At 37.2% G+C, this 13,794-nt stretch overlaps 1 protein-coding gene across 1 annotated transcript in view; it reads left to right on the forward strand.

Moving 5' to 3' along the window:
- Positions 1–11,608, forward strand: part of NUDCD1 (NudC domain containing 1) — a 78,327-nt gene extending 66,719 nt beyond the window's left edge. Inside the window, exons 9-10 of the mRNA XM_082720015.1 lie at positions 8,506–8,665; positions 10,978–11,608. Coding sequence (XP_082576141.1) covers positions 8,506–8,665; positions 10,978–11,270 — 453 coding nt within the window. The 3' untranslated portion in view covers positions 11,271–11,608. The remainder of the gene's footprint in view (positions 1–8,505; positions 8,666–10,977) is intronic.
- Positions 11,609–13,794: the final 2,186 nt, after the last annotated feature.

Genomic DNA, 13,794 nt, shown 5'->3' on the forward strand with positions numbered 1-13,794 from the left:
ACAAGAATTACCACAGTTCACTCAAGAAGGGACTGATGGCTTTAGTAGTCCTATATCTGTTAAGAAGGTTGAATTTCTTGTTGAAAACCTTCTAACAAAGAAATCTCCAGACCTAGATTGCTTCACTGGTATTTTACCAAAAGAAGAAACAGTATCATCTATCTATAGATTATCCCAGGAAATAAAAGGAATATCTCTCAACTTATTTTAGAAGGCCCAGTACTCTAATAGCCAAAGATATGACCCAAAAAAGTATGAAAAAAGAGAAACCAATATTGTCATGAATAAAACGCAGAGATTCTCAGTAAAATATTAGTAAATGAAATCTAGCAATAAGTAAAAAGATAGTATATCGTGACCAAGTATGGTTTATCTTGGGAATTCAAGGCTGATTCAGCATTCAAATATCAATCAGTGAAATTCAGCATTATCATTAGACTAAAGAAAAATATTTTAGCCACATGTATGCCATTTATGATTTTTTTAAAAATGCTTGGTAAACTCGGAATTGAAGGTAACTGCCTCCCTGAGAAACCTAGAGTTAACATTGTGCTTTATGGTAAAAGACCAAATGCCTCCCCCTAAGACTGGTAACAGACAAGGGTGTGTCCTCATTACTTCTACTGAGCATCATGCTGGAAATCCATGCTAGTAAAGTGAGGCAAGAAAAAGTAGTAAAAAGTGTAAATAATTACCACAAGATTCCAGTACTGTTATGAAAAGAATGAAATCCAACATTTTTTAGGTGCCTTAAAATCAGTGTTTATATGCAATTCCTTTATCCAGTCTTATTTTGCAACTTTGAATGGAATTATAAGCCTGTTTTCCTATCATGGCCACTGACCAACCCAGGAAGGATCAAACATCTCTCAGGGGCATAATTTTTGCTTGTTTGTTAGTGACATAATCTTGTTTATTTAGCTGTGTGGAATATTTGATTTAAAATGAAGACAAGGAAGGCTGGAATTTTAAAGATGAATATTACACAATCTCTTACTACACATAGAATTCTAAATTATTGGGGCGCCTGAGTGGCTCAATGGGTTAAAGCCTCTGCCTTCGGCTCAGGTATTGATCCCAGGGTGCTGGGATTGAGCCCCACATCAGGCTCTCTGCTCGGCGGGGAGCCTGCTTCCTCCTCTCTCTTTCTCTGCCTGCCTCTCTGCCTACTTGTCAATAAATAAATAAAATCTTAAAAAAAAAAAGAATTCTAAATTTGTTTACCTCATTAAATTTTTTTTTCTGTCTCACAGTAGTTATTTAAAGTTAGTACCATCAGACTAGTTAATTTTATTTTTTTTAAACTTCCAGAAACTTGGTTTTGAGAGTATATCTCAAGCATCCAAATCTTATTTCAAGAATAATTTGTTCACTTTTTCTGAGCAGAACTGCAAACTACTGAAACATGTATATTATAGGAGGGTATAAAATTAAAAGTGATGGGCATACAGGTATGATAAAATAGATTTTGTTTTTATAATAAAATAGATAAAATAGAATTTATTTGACAGTAAAATGACAAGAAGATAATGAATTTTGTGTTTCTTAGTTTTGAAATGGTGTAAGGGTTTAGAAATTTGTCTAAATTAAATATGCTGATTCACAGTAAGGGTTTTCTTTTTAATAGTCATTCATACATTTCTTAGGCATTAAATTGTTTTGTGCTGTATGATTCCATGAAGATCACTGCTAAGTTGCTATGCTTTCCCCATGATATTGTTCATCTCTTTTGTTTACTTTGGAATGCCAATAATATTTAAGGAAGAATATATAGAAGATTCCTAGAATGGTAATAAAGAATATTTGCATTTACTAAGTTTTTGCCAAACAGTATGTAGGTGTTTGAAGTAAATTGTATCTATTATAACAACTGTGAAATAAGTACTATTATTATATATTTACAGGAGAATAAAATAGGGACTAAGTACCCTACCTAGAGTCATAGTTCTCATCCTCAAAGAGTATGTAAAGAAAATGAGATAAGTTCTATAGGAGAAGTATAAATTACTGTTGCCTCAGAAGACAAGGTACTATTTGAATACAGCATAAAGTACAGGCAGACCTCGTTTTATTGTGCTTCACAGATGCAGTGTTTTTTGTTTGTCGTTTTTCTTGGTTTTGTTTTGTTTCACAATTCAAGGTTTCTGGCAACTCTGTGCTCAGTAAGTCTAGTGATGCCATTTTCCAACAGCATTTGTTCACTCTGTCTCCTTGTCACATTTTGGTAATTCTTAAAATAATTTTTTAAAAAGTTTTGAAAAAATGTATTTGTTATGGTCATCTATGGTCAGTGATCTTTAATGTTAACTCTGTTAACTGTTTTGGGGTGCCACAAACCTCGCTTGTATAAGATGACAAACTTAATCTGTAAATGCTGTATGAATTCTGACTGCTTGACCAACCCGGACATTTCCCTCTCTCCAACCCTCCCTAGTCCCTAAGACACAACAATATTGAAATTAAGCCAATTACTAACCCTACAATGGCTTCTAAGCATTAAAGTGAAAGGAAAGATTGCATGTCTCTCATTTTAAAATCAAAAGCTAGGCCTCTTGCCCCAGATGGTTAGCCACCTTGTGAATGCAAAGGAAAAGTTCTTGAAGGAGATTAAAAGTGCTACTCCAGTGAACGCACCAGTGATAACACACACAGCCTCGGCTGAGATGAAGAAAGTTTTAGTGGTCTGGATAGAAGATGAAACCAGCCACAACACTCCCCGATGCCAAAGATCCATCCAGAGCAAGACCCCACCTCTCTTCAATTCTGTGAAGGCAGGGAGAGGGTAAGAGCTGTAGAAGAAAAGTTTGAAGGTAGCAGAGTTTGGTTCATGAGGTTTAAGGAAGGAAGCCATCTCCATTACCTGAAAGTGCAAGGTGAAGCAGCACAGCAAGTTATCCAGAAGATCTAGCTAAGATCGTTAATGGCGGTGGCTACACTCAACAAGAGATTTTCAGTGTAGACAAATCAGCTTTATATTGGAAGATGCCACCTAGGATTTTCATAGCTGGAAAAGAGAAGTCAGTGCCTGGCTTCAAAGCTGCAAAGAACAGGCTTGACTGTCTTACTAGCAGTGAATTCAGCTGGGGTTTTTAAGTTGAAGCCAGTGCTCATTTACCATTCTGAAAATCCTAGAGCCCTTAAAAATTATGCTAAATCTGCCTGCCTTTGCTATACAAATGGAACAAAGCTGGTTGACAGTGCTTTTTTTTTTTAATAACATGGTTTACTTTACATTTTAAGCCCTCTATTAAGACCTGCTGTTCAGCAAAAAGTTCAAAATTTTATGGTTCATTGACAATGCATGTGGTCATCCAAGAGCTCTGATGGAGATGTTACAGTGCGATTAATGTTGTTTTCCTGCCTGCTAACACAACATCCATTCTGCAGTCCATGGACCAAGGAGTAACTTTGACTTTGAAATCTTATTTAAGAAACACACTTTATAAGGCTATAGATTGTGATTCCTCTGATGGATCTGGGCAAAATCAGTTGAAAACCTGGAAAAAGTTTCCATTTAAGGTGCCAGTAAGAACATTCTTGATTCTTGGAAAGAGGTCAAAATACCAATTTTGATAAGAGTTCGGAAGTTGTTGATGATTTTGAGGGGTTTGAGGGGTTCAAGACTTCAGGGAAGGAAGTAAAAGCAGATATGGAAATAGCCAGAGAACTAGAGTTAGAAGGAAAGTCTGAAGATGTGACTGAGTTGCTGCAACCTCATGATAAAACTTGTACTGGTGAACGTTTGCTTCTTAAGAGCAAAGAAAGTGGTTTCTTTTGGTGGAACCTACTCCTGGTGAAGGTGCTATGAAGATTATTGAAATAGACAACAAAGGATTTAGAATATCACATGAGTTGACTCAATTGTTTTTCTTTTTTTTAAAGATTTTATTTATTTATTTGACAGAGAGAGAGCAAAGTAGAGCAGCAGGCAGAGGGAGGGAAAGAAGCAGGCTCTCTGCTGAGCAGGGAGTCTGATGTGGGGCTCGATCCCAGGGCCCTGGGATTATGACCTGAGCCAAAGGCAGCCGCTTAACCAACTGAGCCACCCAGATGACCCTTGACTCTCAATTTTCAAAGAAATTCTGCTATGGGTAAAATGTTTTCAGACGGCATCACATACTACAGAAAAGTTGTTCATGAAAGGAAGAATCAGTCAATGCAGATAATTCCAGGTTGTCTTATTTTAAGAAATTGCCACAGCCACCCCTAGCCTCAGCAATAACCACCCTGATGAGTCAGCAGCCATCAACATCAAGGCAAGACCTTCTGCCTTCAAAAAGATTACAGCTCAGGGCGTCAGCGTGGCTCAGTCGGTTTGCATCTGCCTTTAGTTCAGGTAATAATCTCAGGGTCTGTGATCAAGCCTCACACTGGGCTCTCTGCCCAGCGGGGAGCCTGCTTCTCTCCCTCTGCCTCCCACTCCACCTGTTTGTGCTCTCTCTCTCTCTCTCTCTCTCTGTCCATCAAAAAAATAAAACCTTACCAAAAAAAAGAAAAAAAAAAAGATTACAACTCACCAAAAGCTCATGTGCTGACTAGCATTTTTTAACAGCTAAGTATTTTTAAATTAAGGTATGTACATTGTTTTTAGACCTGCTATTGTACACTTAACAGACTACAGTATGGTATAATCGTAACTTTTATATACACCGGGAAACCAAAAAATTCATTTGGCTTTATTGTGATAATTCATTTTATTGTGGTGGCCTGGAGTCAAAGCTGCAACATCTCTGAGGTATGCCTGCATATAATAGTCAGGATATGCAGTGAGCAGAAAAGGCATGGTGACAAAGGAGTGGAACATAGGGGAAGCAGTTTTATAAGTTATGATCTAGTTTTGCTAGATGCTAGGTTATGAGGAGAGTGATAGGAGCCAATACTGGAAAGGTATGTTGGGGTCAGGTTTTGAGAAGCTTTGAAAAATGCCATTCAAACCAGTTCGGACATTTTTCTTTAAACATTGGAAAAAACCTGGGGACATAGAGGTAGTCTCTTGACACACAGTATGCTATGTACTTGGTTGAGTGTGGAAGCTGCTGACCCTGATCATCTTCCAGTGGGTATTTCTTTGAGAACTTAATCATAATAATTTTTGCTTTACAAAATCTTCAATTATTCTAACTGTAGATAGAATTAAATTTTCCCAACTCGAATGACAGATTAGCTTTGTTGAAAATGTTTTTAAAATAATGATTTCTTTCATAAAATATTCATTTAAAAGTATTTCTCTAGAACATGGAAACGGGAAGACAAACTTGTGGTTCTCCAAATTGTCTTGTGTGATAGGTGGTCTATTTGTTTCCTGTTGGCTGCTGTAACACATCAGCACAAATTTAATGGCTTGAACAACACAAATTAATTATCTTAAGTTCTAGAGGTTAGAGGTCCTAAAATGAAGCTTTGGGACTGCATTTCTTCTCTAGGCTATAAGGGAAGAATCCCTTTTCTTGCTCTTCTTTTCCCTTGCTTGCTTCTGTAGGCTGCCTACATCCCTGGGCAGGTGGGTGCAGCTCTCCAACTGCATAGGATCTTGTAGGTTTTCTCTGCTATCACTCTGCTTTTGTGGTCTGTCACCTTCTGTATCTGTTTCCTTCCTCTTACAAGAACCCTTGTTCAGGATGCCCCTGTGGCTCAGTTGGTTAAGAGTCTGCCTTCAGCTCAGGTCATGAGCCCAGGGTCCTGGGATCAAGTCCCACTTAGGGCTCCCTGCTCAGCAGGGAGTCTGCTTCTCCCTCCCCCTCTGCCTGCCACCCTTGCTACTTGGGCGTGCTCTCTCTGACAAATGAAGAAAATCTTTAAAAAAATAAAAAGCCCTTATTAATACATTGGGTCCATCCAGGGAGGACAGGATTAGCTCTCTAGTTCAGGATCCTTAAGTAACTCATATTTACAAAGGCTCTTTTGTCAGCGGACCATGGATGGTATCCATGCATATTACGAATCTCACATAAATATGATAATTCATTTGGGTTGATATACTTGATGCTGGAGCTTCTCAAGAGTTCAAGCGGCTCATATAAACATGGGAATAGGGGAAGTTCCCAGAGCAACTGATGGTTGAATGGAATCTTGGAGGGTGAGAAGGAATCCATCAGGCAAGAAAGCGTAAGAAGAGTCCAGGCAGAATGCTGTGTGAAAGATATGGCAGAAGCAAACCATGTGAGATTTCTGTTTCTCTAATTAGTAGTACTTTGACTTCACTGTAATGGAGCCACACATAAAGTAAGTGGGGGCGGAAGAAAAGGAACATGTAAGTGAATAATGGGCACATGGCAAGAGACCTACACCCCCATCTTCTTATTTCATGACTGATCTCCCTCAGTGGTTAGCCTTTTACTTGGTGGTTCAGGGCCGTGTGTTCTCTCGCAGTGTTGTCTGTTCATGCCAGGGTCCGCGTATGCCAGGATCCAAGGTATATTATTTTCATTGTTAATACCAATTACATTCTTAAGGCACTTGGTTCATAAAATTAAATGAATCTTTATGAAAATATTTTTCAACCCATATTTGTATTTCAACTATTTTTTTTCTCTGAAAGCCCTTGGTAAATAAATAAATGAGAATATTAGAGGGACATGCAGGGAAGAGGGCTGAAGCAGTGTTGGATCTGTCAAACTTACTATTAAAGGCCATGCAGTTGGTGGTTTTGAAAGTAAACCCCATTTAGCCAGTGATTAACAGGAGCAGAAGCAAACCGCGTGAAATTGCTGTTTTTGTAATTAATAGTATTTTGACTCTACTGTAATGGAGATACATATAAAGTGAGAGTGGAAGAGTAGGAACATCTAAATCAGAATAAGGCCACCCCCCCCCTTTTTTAAGAAAAATGTACCAGTTTTAAGTGTTTTTCACTGTTACATAAACAAAGCTGCATAAACATCCTTGTAAGTATCTCTACATATACGCCGGTATAATCTGTGAACACGGTCTGCCGGCCTCTCCTTCTGTAGGTAGCAAACAAAACTGCTATCCCCAGGCATTGCTGGGCAACAGAAATTGGGTTGCTCTGTCACAGGATCTCCTGTGGCCAGGAGCCTGTGCAGGCACAGCTGTACCAACAAGTCCTCTTACTGGAGAGTCACTTCACGGTCTTCCCTATTGAATACAGGTCAGGGCTCTACCTCTCATTTTAACCCAATGTTTTATTCTCCGGTCTGCCCTGAAACTCATGAGAGCAATTCAGTATTTACCACGTACTGTGCATAATTTGTGTTCTCTACATTCAGTCTGATTTTGTTGGTATTTAGGCATTTTAAACTCTGATAATAACATTTCTGTAAAGAATATTATTTCAACCTATTTTCATTAAAAGAAGGAGTCTTGTAGGTAGAATCCAAGTGGGAGTCTCAGCCTGTTGGTTTTATGTTAAAATAAATTGCTATAGTCGTTTATCTTGCAATAAAAATATACATAATAAACATTCTCGACATTGATACTACAATTAAATAGTACTTCAAAATAAATAATTTTGCACACAGACAGATTTGAGCTTGAATCCTAGCATTGTGATTTTTCTTTGTAGCCTAAAACAAGTTCTCAAAGTTTCCAAGTATGTTCTTTTATCTATTAAATGAAGATAATAATAGCCTTATAGGTTGAGATTAATATTTATAACATGGTTGGTATATAAGCACATGTTCATAAATCCTAGTAGCTATCATTGTTCTTGGTAATTATTACAAGTTAGCCATTTGTAAACTTCATATTTGTATTCTGTGATTTAAAAAATTGATACTGCATTTAAAATTAAATTTAAGGTTTAAAAAATATTCTGCCTATAAATCAGTCTTTTATATCATGTTTTAAATAAACTAGGTTACTAACAGTTGAGAGGCAGTATAGTATAGTGGTTATGAACATAGATTCCAGGGACACCTGGGTGGCTCAGTCCATTAAGTGTCTGCTCTTAGCCCAGATCCTGATCCCAGTGTCCTGGAATCCAGGTCTGCGCTGGGCTTCCTGCCAAGCAGACAGCCTGCTTCTCTCTCCTGCTGCTGCCCCTGCTTGTGCTCTCTCTTTCTGTCGAATAAATGGATAAAATCTTAAAAAAAAAAAAAAGATTCTGGGTTCAAATCTCAGCTAACTTTAGGCAAGTAACTTAAAGGCTCTGTGTACCACTTTCCTCAACTTTAAAACAGACATGAGGGGCATCTGGGTGGCTCAGTCAGTTAAGCCACTGCCTTTGGCTCAGGTCATGATCCCAGGGTCCTGGGATCAAGTCAAGTCCCACATAGGGCTCTCTGCTCAGCAGGGAGCCTGCTTCATCCCCCCTTTCTCTCTGCCCGCCTCTCTGCCTACTTGTGATCTTTGTCTGTCAAATAAATAAAATCTTAGGAAAAAAAAAAAAAGACATGACACTAGCACATTTCTCCCAGGTGCATTTCTGAAGAGGTAATCAGATAATGCATATAGAAAGTTTAGAAAAGTTGCTGACATAGCACTGTATGTCAGCTATTGGCATCATCACGATTACTTTGTTAATTATTCTTTGTCACTTTGTTTTAGGTGAATCTTGGAAGCAACCAGTACCTTTTCTCTGTCATAGTGGATCCTAAAGAAATGCCCTGCTTCTGTTTGCGCCATGATGTTGATGCCCTACTCTGGCAACCACATTCCAGCAAACAAGAGGATATGTGGGAACACATTGCAACTTTCAATGCTTTAGGTATAAAGCTAGCTCTTTGCAAGTATTTTCCATTCTGTCAAAAATTATGGTCTTTTTTTTTAAGTTCATTTTTTTTTTATTTGAGTTTAATTTTAAACGTTAATACTTTTGGGACAGAATAGTAGAATTAATCTGTTTTTATGCTTGTACAGAAGGTCAACTCGGACTAGAAATCAAAGTGGTTATCTAACCACTTGAATCATTCTAATCAGTCATTTGTTTATTCCAAGTAAACTATTCTGAATTAGAACATGAATAGTGGGTTTCATAATATCCTGCACGGAACTTGTATTTAGGTTTCCTCTGAGTAATCTTCAAAAACATGATAAAATTGCTCTAAGATAATGCACATGAGGAGACATCTTTCATGGAATTTCTGTGCAAAAGAGAGCCATTGTAATGAACACATTTAGAGAAATGGTGTTAAGCAGAAACCAAATTCATTCTGTAAGATAAAAGGGAAAATGATTTTAAAACTGTCTCAAAAATTTAATCAACATAATTGTAGACTTATGCAATAATTGATTTAATGTCTAAATAATATTATGTGGTAGAAGTTTATATAAATTAAACACAGTTATTGCTTTACTGAGTGATTTTAAACTGGCAATAGGAAGTAAAATTATACATTCTGAATATAACCTTAATTATAGAGATTTGTCCATTTTCCTTTATATTTAATAATACAGGCTACTTAATGGTTAATTCAGACTCCATATGGATTTTTATGATACAGAAAACAGAGTTTTGTTGAAAAATTTAAATGTCTAGCCTCTGTACTACAGTTCACAATTCTGAATCTTTTTTCAGTGAAGGGGTATCATATAATTTTTATATGCTCAGATTCTTCATTTGTATCCCTAAATCTGTTATCATAGATGAGTTCTACTGTGCTTAAATAGAAGTTTCATCATTACATTAGATACGTAGTCTTGAGATATTAGATACATTTAATTATCTCGGGGTTAGCCTGGAGAGCTAATTCTAAAACACTCAAATAGGTATCAACATCCCCTTCACTTTTTCCCCCTCAAACCCTGCTTAATATTAAAAACCGGTATTGAAAGGTGTCTGGGTGGCCAGGTGGTTAAGTGTCCAGTTCGTGATTTCAGCTCAAGTCAGGATCTTAGGGTCATGGGATCGAGCTCAATGTGGGTCTCAGTGTAGCATCTGCTTGAGATTCTCTCCCTTTTCCTCCTCCCTCCCCCGTATTTGTAAGCACACACGTTCTCTCCCAAATAAACAAAATCTTAAAAAAACAGTAGTCATCTTCCTGTGCTCAGTTGTTCCTTTGTTCATTATTTGGTGAGATCTCAATTTACATTAGTGTCCCATTTTTTATTTCACATGTTATAATATTTAGTAACTGTTCCAATCTGAAAATCCTAATTTATATTTTAGAACATAAGTGCCCTTTAACCTGTAAAGATTTTCTTAAAAGACAAGATTTTTTTCAAAGTGTGGTTTCAAGGGATGTCCTAATTGAGTTTTTAAAATTAGATACTTGAATTTTCATTCCAGCTTGTAGTTATCTCCAGATTCTACTTCTGGAAGCTGAAGTACAACAAAATCCTATTACACTGTTGGTACTGGTGCATAAAAAAACCACTAACATTACAGAAATAATAAGAGAATGCACTGTCATATTAGCATTTTCAGGCTTGGGGCCTATATTATGGACACACTCCAGAAATTACAGAGGTATTCTAGAATTTTTTCTCATTTTTTTCTCATAAAAAAGAATTCTGTATAATGCTACATCTGTGATTGATGAGCCTAATTATTTTTTTTTTTAAAGATTTGAGGGAGAGAGTACAAGGGAGCACCAGCAGGGGGAGGGGCAGACAGACTCAAGCAGGCTTCACACCCAGTGAGTAGCCAGTTGCTCGGCCCAGCCCCACAACCTTGAGATTATGACCCGAGCTGAAATCAAGAGTCTGATGCTTAACAGATTATTAAATTAGCATTTAAAGATAGTTTGACATGTTTTCAATTCTATTGATTATAGATTTTTAGTGTTTTAATTATTCATGGAAGTAATTAAGGAACTATGTTTTATTTTTCTTAAAGAGGTAAAACCTTACCTATTTTGTTCCTTAGGAATGAAAGCTATTTTTGCAGCAGTTGGGAGAAACTGATTATGGCTAATCATTAATGGTTCAGAATTCAACCACTGTTGAGTATTTATGGTGTATATTTTATTGAGGCATTTTAATTTGTAGTAAAAACTATGAAATATTAAATGCTTAATCACATTTTTCTTTTTTTTAATACATAGGGTTTTTATTTGTTTGTCTCTTATTTCTTGTCAGGCTACGTCCAAGCATCAAAGAGAGACAAAAAATTTTTTGCCTGTGCTCCCAATTACTCTTATGCAGCCCTCTGCGAGTGCCTTCGCCGAGTATTCATCTACCGCCAGCCCGCTCCCATGTCCACTGTACTGTACAACAGAAAGGAAGGCAGGCAAGTAGGACAGGTTGCTAAGCAGCAGGTAGCAAGCCTAGAAACCAACGATCCTATTTTAGGCTTTCAAGCAACAAATGAGAGATTATTTGTTCTCACTACCAAAAACCTCTTTTTAATAAAAGTAAATACAGAGAATTGATTACCCCAACATGTTGGCTTCTCTGTAGTGGAAAGGTATTCAGTGATAGCCAGAAGGTTGGCAGTTATACTATAACCTGTTAAGTTTTACTATGTTAAATAAAATTATCTTGTATGAATTTTTTATTTTTTAAAGGATATTGGAAATATATTCAAGAGATTATGATTCTATAGAAGTAATGGGGGGAAAACTGCAAATTTAAAGGAAATTGGCTTCTATTAAAAAAGTAAAGAAAGTATTAGTATATATAATTTTTTTAAAAAACAGGCTGTGGAATTTCATCTTTTATATGAAAGATGTACAAGTCAGTGTTTAAAAATAAAAATATTTATCATGTACTCCTTGTTCATTGATACAGTTTCCTCATTCTGTGCCTATAGAATTTTTGGAGAATAGTTAAACTGCTGATTCTTGTAAATACTTATTTAAGTGGACTAAACAGCTGAAGTTGAGGAGGAATACAACCAACGTACAGTGGGTTCAGTATGGGTACAGTTTGCTGAAGACTAAGATTCTTGTTTTCAAATTATTGAATTTTTATCCATTTGTTCTTCCACAAACACAGAGAGAGATGATAAGATTCCACAAAGTGTAGTTCTTATACATTGCTATACAACAGACTGTCTCAGAACTCAGTGATTTAAAACAAAGACAGTTAAAAATCCATGATTAACTGATTGGGCCATCTCTGTTCTTTCTACATGGCAGAACAAAGGAACTGGTGGGTGCCATTTCTCTCGCCTGCGCCCAGCCTAGATACATAAACACCAGCAGGAACCAGCCCAGCTTGAACACTCTCGACCTAGCTTGCTAACAGTGTGCCCCAGCCCTGTGTAACTACACAGATCTTCCCCCAACTCTCACAGCAAACCAGCACTGACCTTGCTAACACTGCACACCCAATCCCTGTATTCTGTGGACTTCTTCCAACACACCCTCGGTAGGAATCCATCCAAAGAGGTGCCACAAACATGGCAGTGTGCAAGCAGCCCTGATGCGCCACCCCAAAGTAACTCCTGCCCAGGGAGTGGGGGACATAACCACCACACACACCAGGCCTGACTGAAGTCCCAGTATTGGGGCAGGGGCAGATATCTGGTCTGACTGGAGGTCTCACCCAACAATGAAAACTTCTTGGACAAAACAGGGAAGTGCCCTGCAGTTATGCTACTGCAGCTCTGGCAAACACCTGTTCTGATCCAACTAAAGCCCAATACAGTTCCAGACTGTACTGCCAACACAGGGACCAAACCCTGCCACAAAAGGCAAAGAGAACCAATGCAGATGACCGGACTGAAGGTAAATGAAGCCCAGCCACAACAGCAGGGTGCATTCAACACACAGGAGACACCCCTGAGCTGCCAGGTTCTACTGTCAGGCAAGAAAAACAAAAGGCATCCAGATTTAAACAGAAGTAAATCTGTCTTTATCCACACGAAAAATGATCATTTGTGTTGAAAATCCTTTGGAACTTACTTAAAATTAAAACAAAGTACTAGAACTGTTAGTTGTCTGAGTTGCAGCAAACAACATCAATATACAGAATTCAACTATTTCTGTATACTAACAACCAGCAATCAGAAACTGATGTAAGAATAATAGCATTTACAATAGCACTGTGTTCATAAATCAGAACAGTTAAGTGGCAAGATGTTTTCCCAGGTTTATCTATAAATTTGATGCAAATCAATCAATCTTAACATACTTTTTTCTTTCTTAGTAAAGTATGATATTACAAAAGACCTAGAATACCAAAAAGAATAAAAGGTCTTACACCAAGAGATTTTCAGGCTATTAAGCTATATAAAAGAAAAAAAAAGTGATTGATAAAATGGAGACTCCAGATACGGATGTAGATGTTTGGACATATATGGTCAATTGAATTTTCACAAAAGTACGAAGGCCATTCAGTGGAGAAAGGATAACTTCTTCCCAAAAAATGATGTTGAAACAATTGGATATCCATTTTACCTTTGTATTAGACTGAATAATGGTCACCCAAAGATATCAGGTACTAATCTCTGAAACCCATAAATGTTACCAAATAAAAATGAATAAGTATCTTACATGAAGAAATTATCCTGAATTAATCTAGGTGGACCCAAAATTCAGTTATAGTGTCTTTGTAAGAAAGAGGCAGAGAAGAGATTATGTCAAGATGGATGAAGAAATTAGAATGATGTCCACAAGCTAAGTATTCTGGCAGCCACCAGAAGCTAGAAGAGGCAAATAACAGATTCTCCTCCAGAACACGCAGAAGGAATATGGTCTTCGTGACACACTGATTTTTAATATCCGACCTCAGAACTATGGGAGAATATATTTCTATCATTTTAAGTCACCAATTTTGTGATAATTTTTTATAGTAGCCATTGGTAATAGCCTTATACCAAAATTAAAATGAATCCTAGATCTAAAATGTAAAACTTTGAAACTTCTAGAAGGTAACATAAAAGAAAATCTTTGTAAGCTGGGGCTAGACAAAGATTTCTGGCTTAGCACACCAAAAAGCAAGATCCATTGA

Source organism: Mustela nivalis (genome assembly GCF_964662115.1).
Source record: "Mustela nivalis genome assembly, chromosome: 2".
NCBI lineage: Eukaryota > Metazoa > Chordata > Mammalia > Carnivora > Mustelidae > Mustela > Mustela nivalis.